This window comes from Sphaerodactylus townsendi, linkage group LG16 (genome assembly GCF_021028975.2).
Source record: "Sphaerodactylus townsendi isolate TG3544 linkage group LG16, MPM_Stown_v2.3, whole genome shotgun sequence".
In the NCBI taxonomy this organism is placed as follows: Eukaryota; Metazoa; Chordata; class Lepidosauria; order Squamata; family Sphaerodactylidae; genus Sphaerodactylus; species Sphaerodactylus townsendi.
In genome coordinates this window covers 27016596-27044255 of record NC_059440.1, presented here as the reverse complement: position 1 = coordinate 27044255, position 27660 = coordinate 27016596, and the positions used below count along the sequence as shown (strand labels likewise).

The 27660-nt window shown below is 49.9% G+C and overlaps 1 protein-coding gene across 5 annotated transcripts in view; it reads right to left on the bottom strand.

The window, feature by feature from the left end:
• LOC125445871 (Golgi integral membrane protein 4-like) overlaps nucleotides 1-25603 on the bottom strand; it is a 37418-nt gene extending 11815 nt beyond the window's left edge. For 2 of the 5 annotated variants that reach the window (XM_048519290.1, XM_048519294.1), the window contains exons 1-7: nucleotides 24607-25600; nucleotides 14092-14166; nucleotides 10967-11016; nucleotides 10548-10601; nucleotides 7113-7263; nucleotides 5320-5402; nucleotides 859-1011 (exon numbers count right to left, since the gene is read on the bottom strand). In XM_048519290.1, coding sequence (XP_048375247.1) covers nucleotides 859-1011; nucleotides 5320-5402; nucleotides 7113-7263; nucleotides 10548-10601; nucleotides 10967-11016; nucleotides 14092-14166; nucleotides 24607-24793 — 753 coding nt within the window. In that variant the 5' untranslated portion in view covers nucleotides 24794-25600. Of the gene's footprint in view, nucleotides 1-858; nucleotides 1012-5319; nucleotides 5403-7112; nucleotides 7264-10547; nucleotides 10602-10966; nucleotides 11017-14091; nucleotides 14167-24606 lie in introns of all 5 variants that reach the window. The other 3 variants (XM_048519291.1, XM_048519293.1, XM_048519292.1) reach the window with 3 other exon arrangements.
• Nucleotides 25604-27660: the final 2057 nt, after the last annotated feature.

The window sequence follows — 27660 nt, the reverse complement described above, 5'->3', positions numbered from 1 at the left end:
GCCGTAGTCTGGTAGTTTTTGCTCCTAACGTTTTGCCCGCATCTATGGCTGGCATCTTCAGAAGCATGTCACGATAGATGAAGAAGAAGAACCTTCCCTGGCTCCAAGTGTTTTTAGAAACTGGTCAGGTGGGGTAGGGCTTCTGATAGGCTAAGCAGGTTGTTGTCAAAGGCTTCCTCAGCCAGAATCAACTGGCAGTTGTGGGTTTGCTGGGTTATGTGGCCGTAGTCTGGTAGTTTTTGCTCCTAACGTTTTGCCCGCATCTATGACTGGCATCTTCAGAAGCATGTCACGATAGATGAAGAAGAAGAGTTTGGATTTATGCCCCACCTTTCCCTCCTGTAAGGAGACTCAAGGTGGCTTACAAGCTCCTTTCCCTTCCTCTCCCCACAACAGACACCTCGTGAGGTAGGTGGGGCTGAGAGAGGTCAGAGAGAACTGTGACCAGCCCAAGGTCACCCAGCAGAAAATGTAGGAGTGTGAAAACACATCCAGTTCACCAGATAAGCCTCTGCCACTCAGGTGGAGGAGTGGGGAATCAAACCTGGTTCTCCAGATTAGAATCCACCTGCTCTTAACCACGCTGGCTGTATTTGGCACAGAGAAGCATATCTGACCATGACATGCCTCTGAAGACGCCAGCCATAGATGCCGGCAAAACGTCAGGAGCAAAAACTACCGGACCACGGCCACGTAACCCAGAAAACGGGCAACAGCCAGTCATACAGGAGAACTCTTTCGTATGGCCAACTGCACATTTAAACAGGGGAAGGGGGACACATACAAATATCGGTCCTAAAAGAAAGCACACAGCGAGCAGACGTGACAGGCTAAGGATTTCGGAGAGGGAAAGAGCACCTTGTCTCCGGCAAGCTGCAACAGGCCCTGGGCGGGCCCTTGGGGCCGCTCGTACAGGATTGGCGGAGGCTGCCCGTTGACTGCTCCCGCCTCCTTAAAACTTGGCATCTTTTGAAGCGTCTCTTTGAGCTGTCTGAACTCGTCCATTTGGGCCTGGAAGAACAGCAAGGGGAGGTACAGTCGGTCACGTTTCACGATTTAAATTAGCACAGAGTTTGTTTCCCACCCAATTTCGGGAGGAGTGGGGAACGGTCCAAAGATACCATGTGCTGTAGAGCTGCCAGATCCAGGTTGGGAAACTCCTGAGCTTTGCGGATCGAACCTGGGGTGAACAGGGACTTCAGTGGGGCACAAAACCATAGAGGCTACCTTCCAAAGCATCTGTTTTCTCTGTGGGAACTAGTGAGAGCCAGCGTGGTGTAGTGGTTAAGAGCAGGTGCACTCTGATCTGGAGAACTGGGTTTGATTCCCCACTGTGCCACTTGAGCTGTGGAGGCTTATCTGGTGAACTAGATTAGCTTGTGCGCTCCAACACATGCCAGCTGGGTGACCTTGGGCTAGTCACAGTTCTTCGGTGCTCTCTCAGCCCCACCCACCTCACAGGATGTTGGTTGGGGGGGGAGGGAAAGGAGATTAGAAGAAGAAGAAGAAGAAGAGGAAGAGGAAGAGGAAGAGGAGGACTAGTAGTAGTAGTTTGGATTTATATCCCCCTTTCTCTCCTGCAGGAGACTCAAAGGGGCTTACAATCTCCTTGCCCTTCCCCCCTCACAACAAACACCCTGTGAGGTAGGTGGGGCTGAGAGAGCTCTGAAGAACTGTGACTAGCCCAAGGTCACCCAGCTGGCGTGTGTGGGAGTGCCCAGGCTAATCTGAATTCCCCAGATAAGCCTCCACAGCTCAGGCGGCAGAGCTGGGAATCAAACCCGGTTCCTCCAGATTAGATTACACGAGCTCTTAACCTCCTATGCCACTGCTGCTCCTTGCAGGAGAGAAAGGGGGCATATAAATCCGAACTCTTCTTCTTTGTCACCTGGAGATGAGCTGTAATTTTGTGGGATCCCCACGGCATGCCCAACATGCTTCCATTTGTAGAAGAGAGTGGAAGTATGCCGATCTATATTGCCATCCTGTAAGTATCGGGGTTGGTGCACTATACACATCCTAGCCTTATCACAGAGTGTTTGGGGCTGTGTTTATGTGGACTATACCACTTCAGGCTGCAGGTGAAGCAGGCCATTTCTGAAAACTCCCCTACTTTAACAAAAATATATTTTTTGATCAAGCACTTCATGGAGAATGGCTTTAGCCTAACCTTTTCCTTCCCGGATGCCTGCTACCATGCGCTGCTTCTATTCGGTGCACAAGAAGCAATAAGAAAACATCCCCGGGGCATTTGCAGGAACCATCTGCCAAAAGGAATTACAGTGAATGGTGAACAGAACGAACGAATGCTTAGAAAAAGGTTGCCTTTCATTTTGTGCCTGCTTAAAAAAGAAAAGAATCCTCCTCCGTTCGACAGCTGTGTACTCCGGCCTTTCTTGGTCCTTCCAAACTGCAGTGCAGAAAACAAAATGTCTTTTCGGACTGAATGTCCATTTCGTAGCAGATTTCCATCCAGTTGCAGCTGTCAGAAGGAAAGGGTTCTGCCAACTTCTTGAGAGCCAGCATGGGGTAGTGGTTAAGAGCAGATAGAATCTAATCTGGAGAACCGAGTTTGATTCCCCACTCCTCCACCTGAGTGGCAGAGGCTTATCTGGTTAACAAGACATGTTTCCGCACTCCTACATTTCTTTTGGGTGACGTTGAGCTAGTCACAGTTCGTGAGAACTCTCTCAGCCCCACCTTCCTCACGAGGTGTCTGTTGTGGGGAGAGGAAGGGAAAGGAGCTTGTAAGAGAAAGGTGGGATATAAATCCAAACTCCTCCTCCTCCTCCTCCACCACCACTACTGCCACCACCTTGGAGAACTTGGTTTGGGTCACTTGGTTCATCCATAGTGGAAGACATGCTTTGGTACATAGAGGCACATGAGCACCCAGGAAACTATCTTCTACTAAATCAGACCGTTGGTCCACCAAGGTCAGCCACGGCGGTCTTTAGAAAACCAAATCCAACTGGGATTCAGAACAGTGCCACTGCGCCAATTAGAGCATCCACGGCTTCCCGTGCCCCCATTCCAGCATCCCGGGGCTAGGGGGAAAGGAATTGTCCGAAGCGGCCATGATGGTTACTATCATCGATAAGTGTCAAATTAGACATGACAGAGGTCATCGGCCTCCCAGTGCCTTTCAAAGCTGAACGATGGTCGGCGGAGGGCCTAATTTGGGTCAGGGTTGTACAAGGAGGGGAGGGGAAAGGTAAAGTTAGCCTATCCCTCGTCCTGCATGATTTCACAAACAGAAACAACCCCCCACCCCGCACATACTGCTGATTAGCTCTTTCGAGAAAAACAGATAGGGATCCCCTTATTTTTAAGGGCCAGAACATTTTGACACCCGGTCAGTTTCGATCCACAAAGGTTCACTCCTTTCTTCTCTCCCGACAACATCCTAATCCGAGGCAGGTCCTCCTTGCAGGGCTGTATGTCCACTACGCAGTGGCGTAGTGGCTAAGAGCAGTGGCTAAGAGCAGGTGCACTCTGATCTGGAGGAACCGGGTTTGATTCCCAGCTCTGCCGCCTGAGCTGTGGAGGCTTATCTGGGGAATTCAGATTAGCCTGTGCACTCCCACACATGCCAGCTGGGTGACCTTGGGCTAGTCACAGCTTCTCGGAGCTCTCTCAGCCTCACCTACCTCACAGGGTGTTTGTTGTGAGGGGGGAAGGGCAAGGAGATTGTAAGCCCCTTTGAGTCTCCTACAGGAGAGAAAGGGGGGATATAAATCCAAACTCTTCTTCTTCTCTTGGGGGAAATCCAGTCTCAGTTCTGCCGGCAGGTTGTTAGTTTTGACCCTGCGTCCGGGAATGCTTTGGTCCCTGTTTGCAAAGTTCCATGGAAATTCACTCCATCCCCCAGGAGGAGGGTGAGGAGATTCCCAAGCCTAAAAACCAGATAAGGACGTTGGGGGCTGTTTTGGCCCAGCCCTGTCATTGGTGCCTGAGCAAACTACACCCCAGCCTGTTAGCCTCCAGGTGAGATCGGGAGACTCCCTAGAATTACAGCTCCTCTCCAGACCATAGAGATCAGTTCTCTTGGAGAAAATGAATGCTTTGGAGGGTGGACTCTGTGGCATTCTAGCCCGCTGAGGTTCCCGTCTTCTCAGATTCAGAGACTTTTATTAGGCATATACGGCCCAGGGACAAAAAGGAAACAGTAAACCCAATAGAGAACAGTGAAAATAGCGTGAACAGAAGCCAGGGGAACCTAGTTCAAAGCATGCAGCAAAAAATTTGGCTACGATTTCCGGTACTTCAGCCTCCGGATTGTTGAGCAGAAGAATCCTCTTTGCGGTGGTAGAAAGATCCGAGAACCCAGCCGAGGTTAAGGCAGAGAAATTGGGCCTAAAGCTCCTTTGGGCAGGAGAGCAAGACGTGTTCAAAGGAGTCCGTATAGGAAAGGCAGAGAGAACAATGTTGATCATGCCCAGGGATGTCTAAGAGCCGACCTTGAAGTAAAGATGATGGAAAGGTAGTGTGACCAGACGTCCCGCTTTTGGCGGGACAGTCCCGCTTTTGACTAATTTGCCCTGCGTCCTGTGGGGTTTTTAAAATGTCCCGATTTTTAGAAGGCTGCCGCACTGCCTTCTGGGCCGCTCCCCTGTGACAGGGCAGGAAACGGGTTTGGCAGTGTGGCAGCCTCCCGCGCTGCCGCACTGCCTTCTGGGGTGCTCCCGTTTCCCACCCTGTCACAGGGCGGGAAACAGGGGAGCGCCCCAGAAGGCAGTGCGCTCCTGCTGCTGCGTGCGTGCACCACCCCCCCCCCAATGGTGTCCCGCTTTTAAAAGGTGAAAATCTGGTCACCTTATAGAAAGGAATTGCACCTTGCTCTTGAGAGTGGCCATCTAAAGTTTGTGGTTTGGGAGTTTGTTCAGATAGTGGGCAACACAGAGCTTTCGGGCAGTGATCCCAAAGCACAAGGGTGAACGAGAACTCTGTGCCTTGCTCAGAAGGCATTGAAATTCCTGATCAAATAATTCATTTTTTAGTTGAAGATAAACCTCGTCGGCAGTGAGCATGAGCAGGGAGCCCCAGGCAAGGCCCAGTGAGGAGGTCTTCGCCTTGATTAGTAACCACCAGTCGGAGCTCATGCATCACTAGTTAGAATGGAAACAGGCGTCCCCAAAATTTGAAAGCGGCGCCCCACACCCTGGTTTCTCCTGTCTTCTCTAGGCTCCATCCCCAAATTTCCAGGAGTTTCCCGACCGGGATCTGGCATCCTGACCCTCTGCCTCCTGCCAGAGGTCAGGGAGGACTAGGAAACCCCGCCCCCTCCTCACCTGGCAGAAGGGCGTTCCAAACGTTTACCTGAGCACTGAGAAGCTGCGAGTGGACATCCTGGTGAGCTTTCCGAAGCAGTTTGCTCTCTTCCCGTAGCTTGTAGACCGTATCTAAGAGAAACCACACTGGCCTGCTTTAATCATCCCTGGCATTTCTAGAACAATTCTGGCATTTAAAATATTTCACCTACACGCGCGGTGGAAAGTGCCTATATAATGCTGCTGGCTTATGGGTTTTGAAGGCAAAAGACAATCAGAAGTGGTTTGCAGTTGCCTGCCTCTGCAACTCGTGGGCTCCCACCCAAATACCAACCGGGACCAAGCCTGCTTAGCTTCCGAGATCCGATGAGACCGGGCTAACTTGGACCATGTTACCTTGCGGCAGTATTAACAATGCAACTAAGATCCCAAGTTTGCCCAACCTTTTGCAAAGCCGAGAGTCTGCTCTTGCTAATTCCCCACCCTAAAAGGACAAACTCCCACCATTTCAGGTAACACCGGGTTTGATTCCCCACTCCTCCACATGTCCGGCGGACTCTTAACCAGATTTGTTTCCCCGCTCCTACGTTCCTGCTGGGTGACCTTGGGCTAGTCACAGTTCTTCGGAATTCTCTCAGCCCCACCTACCTCACAAGGTGTTTGTTGTGTGGGGGGCGGGGAGGGAAAGGAGACTGCAAGCCCCTTTGAGTCTCCTTACAGGAGAGAAAGGGGCAGTGGGTGGGATTCAGCCGGTTCGCACCACTTCGGCAGAACCGGTTGTTGAAATGGTGCTTGTAAACAACCAATTGTTAAATTATTTGAATCCCACCAGGGGGATATAAATCCAAAATCATCTTCTTTTGCTGGGAACCACTGCTGAGAAGTGGCACCTTTTCAGGCTAGAACAGAGAGGCTGAACAGGCTATTCTGTGGACCCCCTCACCCTCTATCAAGCCTTTCCAAAGGACAGACAAAGAGGGAAGCTACTTTGCAGGGGGAGAGGCTGTTTGCGAAGTGTGCCCCCTGCCTCAGCTCAGCCCTATTAAATTCCTCCATTACCAAAGAGAAAACAGCTGTTCCTCTAATTGAAAACAATTAGAACGCTTCTCTTGGCACGCTAAAAGCTCTTCTCTGCTGCAGTTCATCGCAAGGTCTTTGGGCCATTGCTCAGCTGTTAGAATCTGGTCCTGTTGACCATTTTAGCCCCCGACCCACTGAGACATTCCCGAGCCAGTCCTTCACATCCCATTGGATCTCAGTGAGTGATAAAAATGCAAGGAATCCACTGCCACAGAATGTATGAAGGTCACAGGCATAGATAGGTGGCTTTAAAAGGGATCAAACAGATCTAATAGAGGAATATTGAAATACCGAGGAAGATCGAAATAACAAGCCCCTCTGTCCTCCCACAGCAACAGCAGCGGCAGGAAGTGGTCCCTTCTTCAGCAGTGTGTGCTCCAATGAATTGCTTTGCCTCTTTCATTTTGGGGGGGTGGGTGTTTTTGGAAAGGGGCTACAATATTATAACTAAACAGCAATGTTGATATAGCAGCAATTTAAAGGACTTTAACAAAGCCAGACGCCTTGCGACTACCAGGTGTGGTGAGATCTGTGCCTTTAAGAGGGAGTTGATGGGCAGAGTTAAGAGAACCAGGAAAAGCAGATCTGGTAGAGTTCAGCACTGCACTGCAGGCTGCGGACTGCCTCTTGGCATGTAAACAGAGAAATGTGAGAAGATCCCACTACAACCCCACTGTTTAGCAGAGCCCCTAGAAAAGTGTTCCATGCGTAATAGGCCCGGGCTACCCTGTCTCTCCTACCCGCTGAGCCTCTTGCACTCACCCTGCAAAGCAACAACTTCCACTTCTTTCTCCCGTTGCAGCTGTGAATATTTTTGGCTGTGGGTTTCCAGCGCCTTCCGATGCTCCAGTTTCAGCCCATTGTGTTGCAGCTGCAAATCCAGGAGCTGCTTCTTAACGTCTTCGTGCTGGTTCTGAGCAGAGAGGAAAAAAATTAAAAGAAATATAGAGATATTGCAATGACCAAAGGCCAAAAGAATAATTAAGTTAATTGTCCTAATGTTTCCAGCCATGTTGTTCCATTAGGGTTAAAAAAAAAAGAAAGACATGGTGAGGATAATCCCTTTTTAATGACCAAAAAGTTACAGAACAGTTTGCAAACCTGTAGCACTTTCGGGCTGGGTGTTATTAAACCAAAGAAGCAACGGCAGGCATTTTTTAGAAATCCTAGAGTCGAGTCTAGCAGTGCCTTAAAGACCAACAAGATATTTGGGGTATAAGCTTCTCCCATCATTTGGAGCTCTTGAAAGTTTCAACCCCCCCCCCCAAATTTTGTTGGTCTCTAACGTGCAACTGGGGCGCAGCTTTATAAAACGGCGCCCCCAGCTAAACCCTGGGTGCTGTGCCCCCCTCTTCCCCACCACAGCTACGCCCTGCTGAATTCCACATGGAGATCAGGACAGAGCAAGCCTAGCTGCTCCTCTCCCTTCCCCCACCCCCACAACAAACACCCTGTGAGGTAGGTGGGGCTGAGAGAGTTCCAAAGATCTGTGACTAACCCAAGGTCACTCAGCTGGCATGTGTTGGAATGCACAAGCTAATCAGAGCGGGGAATCAAACCCGGCTCTCCAGATTAGAGTGCACCTGCTCTTAACCACCACACCACGCTGGCTCTCAATTGTAATTCCGGGGATCCCCAGATTCACCTAGAAGTTGGCAACTCAAGTCGGTGTTTATCTTTAAAGTACACTAAGATTCCTGGTTTGAGAAGATTTTATCAATGGGAGGGCATGAGTTTGGGGTCAGTTACGCTCCATGCATGAGCTTGGTACCAAACAGTCAGACCCCCCCCCCCCCGACCCAAAGTTTAGCAAGGACGCCTTTCAAGACCACACATGATCGCATCCTTAAAATCTAAAACTATCCTCCGACAGTCTGGCCGTGCAAAGAGTGAGCCGGGAGAATTCCTCGAAACGAGGCCCACAAAACCGTTCAGCAAGACCCAAATCAGTTGGCCGCACAGAACAGGGGGAAAGGCTTCTGGCTTTCCTCTGCTTCCCATCCACCACCACCCCTTCCCGTGCCCCCCCCCCCCCCAAGCCGGCCTCTCCTTTAGAATGGTTTCGGAGAATCAGCCATTGTGCACCCGGGGCAGAAGTTCACCCGCAGATCTGCATATCTAATTGGCAGTGCCAAGTCAGGACTAGTTGCGGGTTGCTATGGGAACCCAAAAGGGAGGCGAATTCCGGGTCAGTGGTGTTACGCAAAAGGATGTCTCGGCATATTTCAGTCCCCGGCCTGGGAATGGAGCGCACAAGAGAAAGGTGTCTTATATCAAATTCTGCACGCTCCAACTGCCCCTGTTTGCTAGAGACGGTGCATATTGTCCAGTCCCCGTCTCTAGTAAATCACCGACTGTGTTTCTGTCTTGGGGCGGGGGGATATCCTTGCGGAAACACTGGCAGTGTGTGATGCCCGAGTTAACATGCTGGAAAATTTTGTTCTCCCAGCCTCCCGTCTTATTTACATTTCCACATGCAGAATAATGCATTTTTAACCCACTTTTAATGCACTTTGCAGCTGGATTTTACTGTGCAGGATAGCAAAATCCACTTGTAAACAATTGTGAAAGTGGTTTTTATACCCCACTTTTCTTTACCTTTAAGAAGTGGCTTGCAATTTCCTTCCCCTCTCCACAACAAACACCTTGTGAGGTAGGTGGGGCTGAGAGAGTTCTGAGAGAACTGGGAGTGGCCCAAAGCAGGCTTTATGTGGAGGAGCGGGCAATCAAAATCGGCTCTCCAGATTAGAGTCTGCTGTTCTGAACCACTGCACCATGCATACAGCATGGTAGACGGACTTCAGTCATTCATGATCTACTTTCCTCTTTGTTACTCTGCAGCTCGCTGAGGTACATTCCAGTTACGACAGCAGAGAGCGCATACGCCAGATCTCTCAACAACAAAGCCATTCACTAGCCTGCAATGTGATCCTGAACGTTCACTCATCATTAAGAACATAAGAACAGCCGAATCAGGTCAAGGGACGCTTAGTTCAGCAGTCTTTGCAAGAATCCCAGCAGGTATTACGCAGTTTCCTGGAGATTGGCCAGTGTTTGTTACCTTCCAATATTTATTTGTTTGTTTGTTTTATTCAGTTCATACGCTGCCCTTCTCCTTGAAGACTCAGGACAGCTTTCCATGTATAAAACCTGGACTGCCCAGAGCACTGGAAACAGGAGGAGGAGCAGTTTGGATTTATATCCCCCCTTTCTTGCCTGTAAGGAGACTCAAAGGAGCTTACAATCACCTTTCCCTTCCCTCCCCTCACAACAAACACCCTGTGAGGTGAGTGGGGCTGGGAGAGCTGCGAAGAACTGTGACTTGCCCAGGATCACCCAACTGGCATGTGTTGGAGTGCACAAACTAATCTGGTTCACCAGATGAGCCTCCACAGCTCAAGCGGCGGAGCAGGGAATCAAACCCGGTTCTCCAGATTAAAGTGCGCCTGCTCTTAACTACTGCACCACGCTGGCTCTCTGTAGCTTATTTTACCTTATTTATGCCCCACTTTCCCCCAGTGGGCACCCAAAGCAGTTTACATAATTCTCCTCTCCTCCAGTATATCCCCACCATCAACCTGCAAGATAAGCCAGGCTGAGAGTGTCTGACTGACCAAGGAAACCCAGCAAGCTCTCATGGCAAAGTGAGGACTCAAACCTGTATCTTCCAGGTCCTATCAAATCTAACCCAGGGTTCCCCAACATGGTCCTGGTGGGCACCATGTGGCCTGGCAGTACTCCCATTGTGGCCAGCTAAACTTTGCAGAAAGTGGGCGGGGTCACGGTAAACCAGATTTCTTGTTGGTTTGCCTCATTCAGGAGAAAGAGTTGTCCACCGGAGGGTGAGAAGGATTGACAAGCAACTGGCCTTTCCTTAGTCAGTGTGTGGTTCCATTCCCACTCCAGGATTTCTTTCTTTCCAGGTGACAAGAGGGAGATATTCTGTTTGGCCTCGCCTCCTGAGACAGCCATTTTGGGGTTGGCTCCGCCTCCTGAGACCACCATTTTGGGATTGACTCCAGTTCCTGTGAAAGCCATTTTGGGGCGGCGCTTACCATCATGTCTCAAAATCCCAAAGATGCCCACAGCCTCAAAGAAGTTGGGGATCCCTACTCTAAACCCTACCCGACATAGGCTTAATGGTTGGAAGTTTTCTTTACAGGGTGGAGTTTAAGCAGGGAGAAAAGGTTGTTTTACCTTCAATATCTTATGCTGGGAGCTCAGAGCACCATATCTGTTCATGGAATCTTGCTGTAACAGAAGGTAAAAGAAACACATCAGAGCTGGTATCATTGACCTCCCATCTCCATAGGAGGATGCTTTGGCCAGTGGATTTTATGACCGAGGTCCCACCCCAAACCCCATCCTCCCTAAGCTCCGCCCCGTAAATCTCCAGTTATTTCCCAATTGAGAGCCGGCAACCCTGTAAAAATGAGAACAACTGAAGACCTGCAGGCTAAAATCAAAATAATCTGAAGAGAGGCAAATTCTGTGAATTTCAAGTCTGCAGGATAGAAGATGGCACTCTTCCCTTTGAGAAACTCTTAGGATGTTACACTCTGGTACTTTTCCTATATTCGCACGCTAAATTAAATAAAAAACCCAGCTTGACTCACCTTTTCTTTGTTCAGGGCTTCCTGAGCTTCCAGCTTGTACACTAAAAAATCTGAAAGGAGAGGGAAAAGATGAAGAAATTAACACAAAGGCATTTACAAGGATCTGGTTCACATTTTCGGGAGGGAGCCGGCCAAAAGTCTATGAACCTAGCATGATGGAATGCAACCGCTGAAGACCATTTTAAAAAGGCAAAGGCGGCGGGGGCAGGGGGGATGGGACTATATGAACCTTGAAAAGTAAACTTCATTGCACTGCAAAACAAAGAGGCCGCCAAGAATAAAAGCAATAGAAATATGTTGTGGTTTTGCAAAAATACTTATGCTTGGCAGTCACAGAGCACTTTGGCGGGTTTAAAGCAGGTCACATTATTGCAGCCATCTTTACAAAGACCTGGTAAGATAGGCCAACATTTTATTTAATTGTCACCCCCTACCCTCCCACACACACATCCTTCCAAAGTTGGCTCACCGTAACTGCATAAAAGCCAGCTCCCTTAAGAAAATCTATTGTAAGACAAAATAGCCCTGTAAACTATCTGAAAAGATCAGATTTACCTGCCATCTCCCTTGCATCTTGCCCCTCCACACTTCCTTTTGGTTTAAAAAAAAAAAGATCCAGGGATTTTCTTGTGAATTGGGAAGATGAAGGCTGAAAAACCTTAAAGGTTAAACCTTGGAAGGGTCTTCAAAAGATCTCAATGGTCCCTCGGCAAAAGGGAACTGGTTGACTAATGAAATTTTGGGCTGTATCAATAGGAGTATAGTGTCAAGATAAAGGGATGGAATTGTCCCTCTCTGTTCTGCATTGGTTAGACCTCGCCTGGAATATTGTGTACAGTTCTGAGCACCGCAATTCAAGGATATTGACAAGCTGGAACGTGTCCAGAGGAGGGCAACCAAAATGGTAAAAGGTCTGGAGTCCATGCCCTACGAGGAGAGACTTAGGGAGCTGGGGATGAAAAGAAGGTTAAGGAGGGACATGATAGCCATGTTCAGATATTTGTGTTGGTGATGGAGCAAGCTTGTTTTCTGCTGCTCCAGAGACTGGGACCAGGAGTCATGGGTTCAAGGAGAAGGAAAAGAGATTCCACCTAAACATCAGGAAGAACTTCCTGACCGTCAGGGCTGTTAGACAGTGGAATGCACTCCCTCAGAGTCTCCTTCTTTGGAGGTTTTTAAAGAGAGGCTGGATGGCCATCTGTCAGGAGTGCTTTGATTGTGTGTGCCTGCATTGCAGGGGGTTGGACTTGATGGCCCTTGGGGTCTCTTCCAACCCTGTGATTCTATGACTGAAAGGGGCTTTAGAGCATCTGACACCCTCACCAACCTGCATCCCAGGAATTCTGTAGAATTTAATGTCTGTGAAGCAAAAAATCAATCCTTTCCCACTTCCTTCCTGAATTTCAAATTAACAGGGGGGATTAATCAAGCTGCGGCAGGCAGCAAGGAATAATAGCTTTATTTAGGGCAGCAAGTGATCCCCTGCCGGGAGGCAAAACACTTGAAAGACCTTCAGCAAACAGGCGGCAATTGTCGGAATCGATCCGTTGCAAAGTCACACAATGCATCAAATCTGTGCAGAATCCTAAAAAAAAAGTTTGTTTTTAAAAAAGCACTGAGGTTGCTGAGTAGGAGCAAAATTTGCTTGCTCTGCTACGAGGCCTGAGTGCGACCAGGCGATGGACAGTCTGAAGTTTTGCAGGTAGTTTCTTCAGGAGGCTTTGCTCCAATGGACTCATGGTTTCAGGGCTGCCAGTCACAGGTTGGGAAATCCCTGGAGCTTTGGGGGTGGAGCCTGGGGAAGGCGGGGCTTAGGGAAGGGAAGGACCTCATCACTGTGTAATGTCATGGAGTTGGAGTTGTCAACCTCCAGGGGGTGGCTGGAGATCTCCCACTATCACAATTGGTGTCCAGGAAACTGACATCCGTTCCCCTGAAGAAAATGGCTGCTTTAGAGGGTGAATGAGGAGGAGGTGGTGCTTTTGGTGGTGGTGGTTGGGTTTATAGCCCACCTTCCCTTCCCTTCCTCTCCCCACAACAGACACCTTGTGAGGTAGGTGGGGCGGAAAGAGTTCCCAAGAACTGTGACTGGCCCAAGATCACCCTGCAGGAATACAGGAGTGTGGAAATGTAACCCCTATGTTCAGAATGGGTTGACCCAGAAAGGGGGTGGAGACTCAAAGCAGCAGAAGGCTGCAAAAACTGGTGAAGTTGGAGGAAGCAAGGCTACTAGGCTGGGACCTTGATTTAATTCTTTATAAGCTCTTAACACCTTGTTTAAGGTAACTGCAAAGTTGTTGGGAACTAGTAGGAAGGGAGTTGTTTATTTTTGCTATATTTGCAAATGTTAGAATTTATTGTTTCAGGGCTTGCTATGTATGTAATTGATGGGAGTTCGTTTGGGGACCTTCATCATCTTGGATCCCATTCACCAAGCCTCTGAAGTCTTCATAAGCCAACCACCAGCAGGAAGAATTGGACTTGGCATTTATCAGTAGATTGTCAAGATAAGGACTTGAAATGCAACCTAGAAGGACTGTAAATTGTTAATGTTAAATGTTAATGTTAAAAGTGTTCTTTGTTAAGGAAGTAAACCATTTTGTTTTAAAATTTAGTTCTTTGCAACTCCTTCCAAGTTCTGCCCCACGTTGGGTGCCAATTTGTAACCTCTAACTGTGGGTTCTGTGGGGCAGAACTTGATAAGCTTTCGCCACTCAGGTATCAAATCAAACCCGGTTCTCCAGATTATAATCCACCTGCTCTTAACCACCACAGCACCCTGGCTAGAAGCCTTGCTGGACAAAAGGCCTACCTTGCTCCATTTACTTCCTAAAAACACTTGGAATGCACAAGGAAAGGTGTCAGCTGGCACCTTGGCCCCCGAGGGTCACCTGTTGGGGAACCCTGCCCTAGAATAACACTACATCTCCATGGACCTCCATTCCCTCCCAAAGCTCTACCTTCCCTGGGGACCACCCCCAAATCTCTAGGAACTCCCCAACCCAGAATTGAGGGCGCCACACAGATTCTAGTTCCAGCGCTCTTAACGTCTACACCGCGAGGATTTCGTACAGCTTGCCAGATGGGTCTTTTGGCTCCGATTACCACCTAGGCCGAACACTCACCTTCTTTTGTCTTCTTGTGTTCCCCTCGCTCCTTCTGCAAGGATCGTTCTAGCCGTGATCTATGCTCATAAACCACTGGAGGGGAAGAGAAAAGGGAGGAAAAATCAGACTCCGTGCAAGTGATTTGCCTCTGTGTGTGAAAGAGAGAAACATTTCCATATTTTTCTCTGCTCTTCCCCATAGGCTCAGGGTGGTTCAGATGTTTTCCTCACAACGATCTGACCAGGTAGGCAACACAAAGGGAGAATAAATTGGCCCCGTGTCACCTCTGAAACCGCACATGCCACACAAAGGAAAACGAAGTCTATCCCTCAGCACATTATACAAATGGGTCACATTTTCAGGGGTTTTTTCTTCTTCTTTTGTATGAGTGATTTAAAACCTCACCTTACAGGCAACCACGTTAAAAGGTTCCTGCGGACTTCTTAGCACTGAAACAAGGCAAAACTTTTTTTTCCTCTTGTTTGAAAACTTTTAATAATATAGTTATTTATGGCACTTTCGAAACAACTTTTTTTTCTCTCCTTCCAGGAGTTTAACCATCTCAAGGCAAGTACATTTTGGCGCCCTGCATTCCCACCTCGCTGAGATCATAACCAGCGTTGTGGAGAAACGTACAGGAATGTTCAGAGGCAAGAGAACAAACCTCGTTTGGCTTGGAAAGGGTGGATCGGCACCGGGCCTTCTTGGTATTTCCGGCGCTAGCCGAGTCCTGCTTTTTGTGGGAGAGATCAATTCCTTTCAGCTCCGATCAAGAGACAACAAGAAACGTCGCCGCTTTTATTTTTCTCTCACTAAGCGAAAAAGACCGCCGGCACCCCTTTCCAACATTCAGACGCTTAAAAGGGGCTTTTTAGAGCACTTTGAAAGGGACTCGGTATCCTACGGGGCGCAAGTCTTTTGCAAGAAAAATTAAAGAACAAGACAGACCCATACTGTTATTCTTTTGACAAGGGTTTGATGCGCTCAAGTCAACATGGTAAGACAGGAGACTCCGTTTCAGGCGAAGTCAGTGGGGCCGCTTGTGCAGTAATCCAATTGGCAGCTACCAGAGTCCCGAAGACAGCTGGCTTTTCACAGGCCAGTTCCAAAAATACTAATGACAGCAGGGAAGATGTTTTCCAGCAGGCCAGATTGGACAGCGAGTGAGCTCCGGCCCGACAGAGATTGGTTCTCCTGGAGAAAATGGCTGGTTTGGAAGGTGGACTCTTTGGGGGACGCCCTTCCCCAAACACCACCCCAGAGGCGTGTGTAGGGAAAATGTAGTTCGATGCAAAATATGAGTTTTCCGGGGGGGGGGGTCTCCTGGTATGGGCGACCGCCCTCCCTCACCACGACCAAACAACTTTTTTTGCACTCCCTCCCCTTCCCTCCCTTGCATGCCACCCCTCACTCACTCCCCTTCCCTTGCATGCCACCCCTTCCTCCTCCCTCCCTCCGCTAGGGTGGGTGGGCCATGTCCAGATGCCAGGTCCCCTCCCTTCCCTCCCTTGCATGCCACCCCTCCCTCCCTCTCCCTCCGCTACGGTGGGTGGGCCATGTCCAGATGCCGGGTCCCCTCTCCTTCCCTTCCTCCTTCCCCTTCCCCTCTCCTTCTCCTCCTCCTTTTTCCAAAAGGTGCTCTTCCATCCAGGATCTGAAATGCTGCGTGCTGAGGAGGTGGGAGAGTGGCAGAATTGGGGTGGCTGCGTTGTCGCCGCTGGTGTAGTGGGGAGTGCTGCAGGACCCCCAGGTTATTTGACATGAGTAGCCCGCATTAAATGGTGAGTCTTGAAGTCAGTGTATGGACCCGTGGAAGAAGGAGGAGTAGTGGGGGGGGGGCGCAATTTTCCACACACCCCTCCATCTGACTAAATGGCTGAAGCCCGGGGACATTTGACCCCATATATATCCGTGGCGGTACGCCCCTGCCCCGTCCTCCTCAGGCTCCACCCCAAAACCTCCAGATATTTCCCTAGCCGGAGCTGACAACTCTAACTTCCCCTCCCCCAATAACAATTCATCAGCCTACCTGACAGGGTTGTTGTGAGGTTTATGGGGAGGGAAAAACCTTGGACTTTATAGACTGCACAGATTTTAAGGATCTTCCCTGTGTTATTCAAGGTAAGCTGTAGCTACCATTTTGTGGCTGTGCATACCATCCTATGTCAGGCCCCTTCCACACATACAGAATAATGTACTTTTAATCCACTTTCACAATTGTTTACAAGGGGATTTTGCTATTCCGCACAGCTGCAAAGTGCATTGGAAGTGAATTGAAAGTGCCTTATTCCGCATGTGCGGAAGGGGTCTCAGAATTGCAAAAATGCCTGCAGACTCAAAAGACTGCAGGTTTCAGCTCTCCTCAGTTAAGTTAGTTTCAATCCCACACCCTCCTTTGCTAGGTAGGTTTCTTTCTCGTAGACCCAGATCCCAACCCAACCTATTTAAAGCCCCCAAACTACCGTGGAGCAGGAAACAGGAGTTTTGACTCCATTCAGACAGGCAGAAAAGAGAAGCCGGCTAGGTGGGACAGCAGCCAGCGAAGCTATTAGGAGCAGCTACTAAAACGCCTTTTCCAAAAATCCCTCCGGAGCAATAAGGAGGAAAGAAGAGTTCTCCTCTTTGTAAATGTTTTCCAGAAAGGTAGTTACGCCAGCAGAGAAACTACAGTCTCAGCAGCCGTTCAACCGCATTAGGAAAACATCCTTCCTCGTTTGTCTGTTTCCCATTTCCAGTCTCTGAGGCAGACAGAATAAAGCCCTTTCGTCGGGCCAAAGAGCCAACAGACCCCACTTGGGAAAGACCCCGATGCAGCTCTGTTTGGACTTTGCCGTCTGAAATGTAGGGGTGTACAACTCAGTTTTGGAGGGATTTGGAGAGATGGGCAGTTCTAGAGGTGGCTTTTCGCAATGACAACAACACGGAGCTTCTATGTTTCAGTGCACTCTACCTCGGAATACAAATGGGCAGAGGGCATACAATGAAAAGGCCTGTTGTCTTCTCAATCTGCTTATAGCATTCCAAAAATGCAGCATGCAAGCATTGGACTTCTCTTCACCAGAGGTTATAAGTTCTCAAAGTCACAAGAGGGAAACCATACTAGAACCAGGGGGCATTCATTGAAAATGCTGGGGGGAAGAATTAGGACTAATAAAAGGAAACACTTCTTCACGCAACGTGTGATTGGTGTTTGGGATATGCTGCCACAGGAGGTGGTGATGGCCACTAACCTGGATAGCTTTAAAAAGGGCTTGGACAGATTTATGGAGGAGAAGTCGATCTATGGCTACCAATCTTGATCCTCTTTGATCTCAGATTGCAAATGCCTTAGCAGACCAGGTGCTCAGGAGCAGCAGCAGCAGAAGGCCGTTGCTTTCACCTCCTGCATGTGAGCTCCCAAAGGCACCTGGTGGGCCACTGCGAGTAGCAGAATGCTGGACTAGATGGACTCTGGTCTGATCCAGCAGGCTAGTTCTTATGTTCTTATGTTCTTAAACCAACTGAAATTCCTGACGTTGCCAACCTCCAGGTGGGGGCTGGAAATCTGCGATTACAACTAATCTCCAGACAACATAGAAGAACAAGTAGTGTTGGATTTATATCCCCCCTTTCTCTCCTGTAAGGAGACTCAAAGGGGCTTACAATCTCCTTTCCCTTCCCCCCCCCCCACAAACCTGGTTCTCCAGATTAGAGTGCACCTGCTCTTAACCATTACACCATGCTGGCTCTGAACCAGTTTCCCTGGAGACATCATTCCAAAAACTGTCTTTTCAGTCTCTACGGACCTCAAAACGTGCACGTCCATTAAAAAACAGAAGTCAAAAATTTTTTCAAGACCTTCGCTCTGGCATGTCCTTCCCTCCTTGTGTTTTGATACGGGATGCGGTAACGTGGAAAAGGGTACGAAGCAAACAAAAAGAACAATGTATTGCAGATAAGAAAATAAATATGTTTTGAAGGTTTGTTTTTCTTTCCAGTTCCTGACAACTTTTTCGTTTAATCCTGTTTCCGTAGGCCCTAAAATGTTCGTAAGCGCCGTGCCTAAAGCACCCGCTGGACGAGGCGGCCCTGTTTTATTTGCTGTGGAGAAACAGGCCAGCTCTGCGGCCCCTTCTGCACGTGCAGAATAATGCACATTTAATACCCTTTCACAATTGTTTGTAAGTGGATTTTGATAGTCCGCACAGTAAAATTCAGCTTCAAAATGGATTGAAAGTGCATTATTCCGCATGTGCGGAAGGGGCCTATGTTAAAACACCACATTCCTTTAGGGCAGTGGTGGCGAACCTTTGGCACTCCAGATGTTATGGACTACAATTCCCATCAGCCCCTGCCAGCATGACAATTGGCAGGGGCTGATGGGAATTGTAGTCCTTAACATCTGGAGTGCCAAAGGTTCGCCACCACGGCTTTAGGGCATCAAAACTTGAATCCCTGTTTCCCCTCACCCCTGGCACACATCGCAAAGGTGGCATGTGCCAGCCGTTCGTATTCGGAAAAGAAGGGTTCGTGCCAGAGATCAAAAGTTAAGCGCTTATGTGTCATTTGAGTTTTCCCACCAGACATGAAAGTTTTTTCCCCAACAAATATGCCCAGGATCCTCTTGGGGGTAGGGAGTTGGGTCCCCCCGTTGCTCTATCACTCTGCTGGAAGAAACTGCTGCCAGCTGAAATAGCCAGGCTATTCAAACCATAATTACCGGAAGGGGCACCGGGCCAGAATTCCTGAGCCGGGTCCCACACCGAGCATGCAAACATGAAAAATCTTTCGCTTGCAAAAGAACCATCTAGGGGGAATGGGGCTCCTTTAGGGCCCTGAGGGGGCAGCTGGAACGATCTGGGGTTTTTTTCCTGGTTATGAGGCAATTTAATGCCATAGAGTTGGGGTTGCCAATCTCCAGGTGGGGCCTGGGGATATCCCAGTATTACAATTGATCCCCTGACAATTGTAATAGCTCCTTCTGGTCTACTTCAGTCATTTGCTTAAGGGCCATGAATTCCAATTGGCTGATTGGTTGCTGACCTTACCATATGTAAAAGCTATCTGTCCATATCGTATATTTTTTTATCCTGCCCCTCTTCCAAGAATTTCATGGCTGTATACATTAGTTATAACAGTGGGGGAGCTTCAGCCACCCCCTGGAGGTTGGCAACACATGAAGAAGGAGGAGGAGGAGGAGGAGTTTGGATTTATATCTCCCCTTTCTCTCCTGCGAGGAGACTTAAAGGGGCTTTGAGGAGACTCAAAGGGGATCTCCTTTCCCTTCCCCCCCCAACAAACACCCTGTGAGGTGGGTGGGGCTGAGAGAGCTCCGAAGAACTGTGACTAGCCCAAGGTCACCCAACAGGAATGTAGGAGCGCGGAAACACATCTGGTTCACCAGATAAGCCTCTGCCCACTCAGGTGGAGGAGTGGGGAATCAAACCCAGTTCTCCAGATTAGAGGGCAACTGCTCTTAACCACTACACCACGCTGACACATCAAACGACGAAGGAATTATATAGCAGGATCATAGCAACAGAGAGATTTAGATTGCCAAATGGACATTGGCACTCACGTTTCCCCAGCCAGAACCCAGGTTCCAACCGCTATACGATACTGTCTCTGATTTGACTTTTAAAAAACAACTGAAAACTGAAAATCCAGGGAAATATCCTAGAAACCTTGGAGAATGTGGCAGGGAGGGGACAACTGGAAGGAGGACAGCTTCTTCACACATCTGCTTGTCGCACTGAGTTCCCAACAGGAACATATCATGTATCCTCCAAACACATGACCGTCAAAAATAGGTACAGGTTGGATTCAGACAAGCCAGCCTCTCGCTGCCCAGCAGGAAAGGATCCCGCTGTTTTGGGCAAAGGGGGAAGGAAAAGCAGCGAGCAAACGCTGACGGGAGGCCCTCACACCCGAGGAGATAACTTCAAAAGGTGCCGCTTGCCATAAGACAGAATACACAATTTGCCACCGAAAGATCAGAGGAGCCCCTCGCTGGCCCCAGCTGGCCAGCGGAGGGGTCTCTAGCAACTAGAAGAGGTCCTGCTGGGGTGTCGATGTGCTCGGACTGACAATCTGCTACGAGAGCCCGTGTGGTGTAGTGGTTACAGGCATTCCAGTAACCTCTGGGTTTGGAAAACTCAGGTTCAATCTTCTACCTGGGCCTTTTGGCATCGTTTATCATGGTGTCTTGCCCTTTTTTAATTACATTTTTAAAAGGCCTTAAATCTCAGCAGCAAATATGGATTATATGACATGAGGACAGATCTTGGTTCATTGCAGGCCCCGGTTGGAGACTGTCTTTGGGCACGAAAAGGTTTGCCTTCCAATGACTGTGAGAAGAGCATCATTTTCCAGCATGGGTCGCTGGTTGTTAACAATGTGTTCAGCCAGTTTGAGCTGAGAGCCATATTTTAATGTTCTAAGCTTGCTGTAACCTGCCCAGAGCCCTTCAGGGATTGGGCAGGATATAAATCCAACAAACAAACAAACAAACAAATAAGCAAAGTAATAAAACAGTGCCAAAATTCCATTGTGAGGTTTGCAAAGCAGCGAAGTGCCTCTGAGCATGACCTCGATGCCTTTCGTTTTCCTCCAAGAGTCCACACACAAATCCTGCTCGACGATAGTTGCTCTCGCTACACGCAAAATGCGTGCTCTGTCAGTTACAAGTTATCCCACCACCCTTCGTCCAAGAAGCACAAGACGACAGACACATGTCATCTCCTTCTCCATTTTATCTTCGCAACAGTTCTGCAAGGTAGGTCTAGACTGAGCTAGCATGGCAGTCCCAAAGTCACCCAGCACACTTCCATGACTATGTGGGGACTTGAATCCAAGTCTTTCCAGTCCAAGACTGGCACACAGACATCCAGGTCCCAAGTTTCACCTGCAGCACCTTCCAGCGAGTTAAGTCACAAAGCTGGACCAAACCGTTCTTGGTGAACTTCTGCCAGGTGGGCATAACTGGGTTAGATGTCTTGGAGCTCCAACTTTATAAATGGCACACACTATGGCCCCTTCCGCACATGCAGAATAATGCACTTTCAATCCACTTTCAATGCATTTTGCAGCTGGATTTTACTGTGCGGGATAGCAAAATCCACTTGCAAACAATTGTGAAAGTGGATTGAAAGTGCATTATTCTGCATGTGCGGAAAGGGCCTATGCCATACCAAATGCAAACCAGCAAGGCAGCATTCAAACAAGAAACATCTTAGAAACCTGTTTTCCTAACCATCCTGGAAAAATGATAACCAAGCTTATTGCTAAGCCTAGATTCAAATGCAGCAAGGGGACCGATCCCGACAACGGCTTGTCAACCATCCTGAGCCCTCAGTGAGAGGGGAAGGGGAGCCTTTGGTGCCAAAGAAGCCTGGCCTCTCCTCCTTTCCCTCGGGAAGGCGGCCTCTACTAAATTCTCCAAGTTTATGAAGTCAGAAAGCGTGCGTGTGGCAGGCGGTGGGGGATGGAAAGAGACAGCTAATGGAAACCAAACCCGTTTGCTGGTCTTGCGACCGTTTCAACTCCCAGCCAGCCTCTCAAGCCGGCTCTTCCAGAGCAATGCCTGACAGGCCGCCCCGCAAATGCGATTTCCTTCTCAATCCCAGGGGTGGGCCCTCCGGAGGAAACATCTGCTCAAAAAGCATCGCCCTGGCCTTGATTTAGCAAGTGCCTGCAGCCATGCCGGGAGTGGAAGATCCATTCCGCTTTCTAGATTCCTCGGGTTTTCCTTGCTCGGGCCAAAGCAAGTCTCAAATATCAGGTGTGGGGGGAGAAGGATAAACAAGTCGGGGGTGGGGGGGGGGGGGCAAACAGTTCTCCTCCAGGCCAGGATTTAGGTTCCTCGCTCGGGTTGCCAGCTGCAAGGAAATACCTGGAGAGTTGGCGTTTTGGAGAGGGGAGTTTCACGGGTTATAATGTCATAAAGACCGCCTTGCGAAGCGGCCATTTTCACCAGGTGAATTGATCTCTGTTGCCTAGAGATCCATTATAATTTGAAGAGATTCCCAGTCACCCACAGGAGATTGGCAGCCCTGTTCCCCCCCCCCCCCCCAACACTCCACCAAGCAGTTTCTCTCCAAGGCTCAACTAGATTTCTCCCAATGTAACCCCCAAGAATCCCCTCTCAAAGCAGATTTCTGGCGCCCCCCCCCCCCACTATCCATGCTCCACCAGAGTTTCCCAGTATCAAAGAGGGTGCCATACGATGTAGGACCAGAGGGTTGCCAATCTCCAGGCCAGACATGGAAATTTCCCAGAATTACAAGTGATCTCCTGAGCCAAAGATCAGTTCTGGAGAAAAATGGCGGCTGCGGAGGGCAAACGTTATAGATACGGAGGTGATGTTGTTCTCCAAGTTCCTCCGCCATGGACTCTACCCCAAAATCTCCTGGAATTTCTCAGGCCGGAGGTGGCAACCTTTTTCAAGCCTACGCACTCCACTTGGGACAAACTGCTGATGTTTGGGGTTCAAATCTCATCCGGTCTTTTCCGATAAGAGGTTTTCCTGGACTTGACAGGCCAACAATGATAACAAGTGGAAAATGAGGATTGGGGGATGTTCGGAAACAATAGCAGGTCAGTATCCTTACCACGGGGAAGCCTCTGTGCAAAAACACGGGTGGTCGTCTCCAGTGAAAAGGAGACCCTATTCACATTTGGGGCAAGGTACACCAAAGGCCTTACTTGGTATACAGCCGTGGGGCTGGTGGGAATTGTAGTCCAGGGGATGATGGGAATTGTAGTCCATGAACATCTGGAGTGCCACAGGTTCGCCACCACTGGTATACAGCCACATCATACCATAGTCAGTGGTACAGCCAACCAATCAACACATATGGATGCGTTTAACCCTCCACAGTAGTGTGATTAAGCCATGGCCTCTTACACAAATTTGTCCCGTCAATTTCTTGAACTAAGCACTGTGATTGGCAGCTGCTCTCTGGCGCCTATGTCGTCAGATCTCAGAAACTAAGTAGGGTTGGCCATGGTTAGTACTTGGACGGAGACCACCAGGGGAAAACAGGGCTGCCATGAAGAGGAAGGCAATGGCAAACCACATCTGTTAGCCACTTGCCTCGAAAACCCCGTGGGGTCACCGTAAGCTGGAATTCTGCCCCCTCCCCACCAGGGTCATATGCAAATAAAGATCTTTCTGAGAGCCAGCGTGGTGTAGTGGTTAAGAGCAGGAGGATTCTAATTTGGAGAACCGGGTTTGATTCCCCACTCCTCCACCTGAGTGGAGGAGGCTTATCTGGTGAACCAGAAGTGTTTCCGCACTCCTACATTCCTGCTGGGTGACTCTCTCAGCCCTGACTACCACAGAAGGTGTCTGTTGTGGGGAGAGGAAGGGAAAGGAGCTTGTATCCACCTTGAGTCTCTTTACAGGAGAGAAGGGTGGGATATAAATCCAAACTCCTCCTCCTCTTCCCTGAACTGGAAATATAGGGGGAGTAAATCTGGGACCCTCTTCATGCAAACATGTAATCTGCCTCTGAGCCATACTATCATTGGAATGTGCCTCATGCCCCCATTGGTCCATTCGACTCAGTATCTCTGATTGGCAGAGGCTCTCTCACATGGGTCTTGTGTCCCCTTCCCTGGGGCCAGAGACGGCTGGGTTCAGGCCTGCTTTCATGTCTCAGCCACTCCCCCTGCCCTAGACAGTGCTTGTCTCTGGCACTGCACCAACAGGTGCCGGCAAATGCCCAAGGCTGAAAAGTAAATTACGAGACTGATCCGTGTACCCATGTTGCCTGGTGGAGGCGTACCTGAACTTGTTCTTTCTATGCTACAGGAGCTGGTGGGATGCAGCGGCGAAGAACATTGAACAGCCGGGAGACTTGAGTTCAAATCCCACCAGCCATGAAGCTTGCCAGCTGACCTAGTGCCCATCCCTCTCAGCCTGACGTGCCCTCACAGAGTCATTGTGGCAATAAAATGGAAAAGAGGGGAGCTGGGTTTGCCGTTGGATAACTAGTCACTGAGCTTAACGGACCCTCAGCCCAATCTTGCGAGGCCGTTTGTACATTCATCCCACCTTAGCGCACATGTGCTCACACACATGCGCAGTTAGGAGATGCCACCCAATCTTCCTAAGTAGAACAAGAAGAAGAGTTTGGATTTTTATCCCCCCTTTCTCTCCTGCAGGAGACTCAAAGGGGCTGACAATCTCCTTGCCCTTTCCCCCTCACAACAAACACCCTGTGAGGTAGGTGGGGCTGAGAGAGCTCCGAGAAGCTGTGACTAGCCCAAGGTCACCCAGCTGGCATGTGTGGGAGTGCACAGGCTAATCTGAATTCCCCAGAGAAGCCTCCACAGCTCAGGCGGCAGAGCTGGGAATCAAACCCGGTTCCTCCAGATTAGATACACGAGCTCTTAACCTCCTACGCCACTGCTGCCAATGGCTACCTGGAGCCACCCAGCATGGATTGACGCCAGATAAACCTCGGGTCTGATTGGGCCAGAGCCGTCCTTCATTAATTGGGGGGGGGGGGGTAACTCGGGGAGAAGCCCCCAAGCCTAGCCAAGACCTACCTTGGAGCTGAGCAGACAGCGTCTCTTGCTGCTGCTTGTATTTCGAAGATAGAACCTCGGCCGCCGTCACTTTCTGCTGAAGATGGTTGTACAGGAATGCGCCGGAACCCAGGAAGGCGAGCGCCACCAGGCAAAACCCAGTTTGGAGCAGGCCTTTCTGCCTCCTGGTACAGAGCCCGGTCCCCATCACCGGGTCCTCCAGCCACAAGATTTCCTGGACCGTTTCCTGGGCCTCTACAGCATCTGGTCCAAAGCAACAGCGCTCAGTCCTCTCCGCAAATCTCTACATTCTTCCGGACGGGGAAAACTGCGTCTCTCTTCTCTGTCCCGGCCCAGAGCAGCTTGTAGCCTTCATAGTCCCTCGACAACAAAAGGGTGCAGGGGAACAGCCCTTGGCGTTCTTTGGAAAGGTGTGTTCGGCTGGAAATATTCAGAGCTTCCTCTACAAGGAAAGGAACTCGCTGGGACTGCTTCTTACCAAAAGATCTCGGCTTCCTCCTTCTCTTCCTTCTCGCTCGCCACCAGGTACGTGAAGCGGAAAGCAGAAACTTTTTTCAAAACTTCACCACCACCACCCCCCCTCCTCCTCTTGCGCTGCAAAGAAGAAACGTGGATTCAAACGCACAGCCGTGCCCTAGAGTTGTGGGGTTTCTCAAACGTGCCGGGGAGTTGCCATACCTTAAGGAACTTCCTTCCCCCACCCCAAAGGGGGGGGGGGGAATTAAAGGCAACTGGGAGCTCTTTCCCGGCGCCCCGCCTCCCTTTCGCCAAACTTGTCCGGGGGAAGAAACTGGGGATCCCAAAAGGGAGCCAGGAAATTGACCAGGAAACTGACCGGAGGATCTTGCAGCTGCTCCAAACGGACGCCCTTGTCCTTTTCTTGCCGAATCGCAGGGGGTCGTTGCAGGAACGGCTCGCAAGGAAGGGGGACCCGGGGAAGGAGGGACCGGGTGGGCGATTTGGGAGAAGGATGCGGAGCTGGGCGGAGCTGAACTAGGAAGGAAAGGGGGAGCGACGGCGGCCAGCATCACAGCGCAGGGGCTGGACCGGCGCAGGGGAGGGATCGCAGGCTCCGAATTGGCAAAGCGGTGCAAACGCCGAGGAGAGGCGCTCCCAGGTGCAGGCCGGGCTTCCTCGCGAGCAAACCCGCCCGGGAGCGCGCTTGGCACCGTCCTTTCACACACACACTCAAGCACACCCGTTGCGCGCAGCTGGACTTACTTCTGAGTAAACGCGCCCAGGCGAGGTCCTTCTGGCGCGTCCTTGGCTGCGGGAAGGTGAGGGAGGCAGCCTGCCAAGGTAGACTGCTGCCCGGCCTGGAGGCTCCACGCCAGCGTGGTGTAGTGATTAAGAGCAGGTGGAGTCTCATCTGGAGAACCGGGTTTGATTCCCCACTCCTCCACCTGAGGGGGCAGAGACTCATCTGGTGAACCAGATGTGTTTCCCCATCTCCTACACTCCTGCTGGGTGAATCTTGGGCTAGCGCTAGCCACAGTTCTCTCAGAACTCTCTCAGCCCCACCTTCCTCCCAAGGTGTCTGTTGTGGGGAGAGGAGCTTGTAAGCCACCTTACAGGAGAGAGAGGTGGGATATAAATCCAAACTCCTCTTCTTCCTGCTCCTCTTCTTCCTCCACAACCACCAGGGCTGATAGTTGCTGATAGACCATGCCCGCCAGGGATGTCTCAAGTCCTTGAAGCGGAACAGCCCCATCTGCTGTTATGTAGAGCTTAAAAAGAGCATATAAGTAATAAGCCTGCCCCATTATTATTTTTTTACTCCTGGTATTCAGGGGTATACTGCCTCAGCAAGTGGAGGCTCCACTCCGCTCTCCTGGCCAGTTCAGTCTATTGTAATCTTTAGCCTGCAAGAGCTAACCTTCATGTCTACCCGATTGACAGAATTCTATCCTGTGGAGCCTGAAAACGGTGGGTTTTGAGTAGGGGCGGGGATTCCAGTGAAGGGGAATGCCGTAGGGTTCACCTTCCAAAGCGGCCATATTTTCCAGGTGATCTCTTGTTATCTGGTAATAATATTAGGTGTAATAGCAGGAGATCTCCAGCCCCCACCTTGATGCTGGCAACCCTAAAGTTAGCATGGGCCATTTGTCCAGCAAGGCCAACCTTATTATGTCCACACTGCGGATAAGAGGGAGAAGCAGGCCGCACCGAGACTGCTTGAAGGTTATCAGCGGAGTTAAAGGCAGCCACAAGATTTTAACCAGGCACTTCCTGCTTGAAACTGTTGTGGGACGCCACGCAGTAACAATATTATGATTATACACAGTTCTGGGAATAGGAACGTGCCGGATATCTTTCCAGCCCCTCATGCGCTTCCGTTTGCTCCTCCGTGCAGCCTCTCTCTTTGCAAATGCAGAGTTACTTTGCTGCCCGAATCAATGGGAACGCCGGGCTCTGCAAACAGGCAGGATCAATATCTCAGAATGAGGAGGAGGTCGGTTTTCGTTGGCATGTTTATTGCCTGGGTGCATTTCGAGCTCTATCAAGGCTGGAAGATGGAAGAGGTTTTACAAAATGGACGCTCCTTCCGCGCCTGGCTACTCTACTTAATGGACCTGTTAGGCTGTGATGTCAGTTTTGCCAAGAATTCGACGGAGACCGTGCAGCTGTGGGTACCTTCGAATCCAGTTTCCTGCTTCCAACTGTGGACAGCCAAATGCTTGCTAACAGGACACGAGGGCGGTGGCCGTTTCCTGTAGTTTTTCATAGTATCCAGTCTGCAGAGATATACTGCCTTGGAATATGGAGGATTCAGCCTAAGGGATCCCAGCAAATAGCAGTTGAAAGAACTGTCTGAATTTATCTAGAACATAAAACAGACTTGCTGTTTTGGTTCAGCGTCGGGCTAAAATAAAACCTTGTGCCCTGAATTAATTTCCTCGCTCTATTAGATTGAAAATCGGCTGGGTCAGTCCAAGAGACTTGTTTTCAACAGCCGCGTGGTTTGGACGTTCACCGATCTCAAGGCCGCATCGAGAGGGTTGCAATCTGAGCTGTTCTCCAAAGGTGCCGGTTCTCCCCAGTAAACAAAGCAGC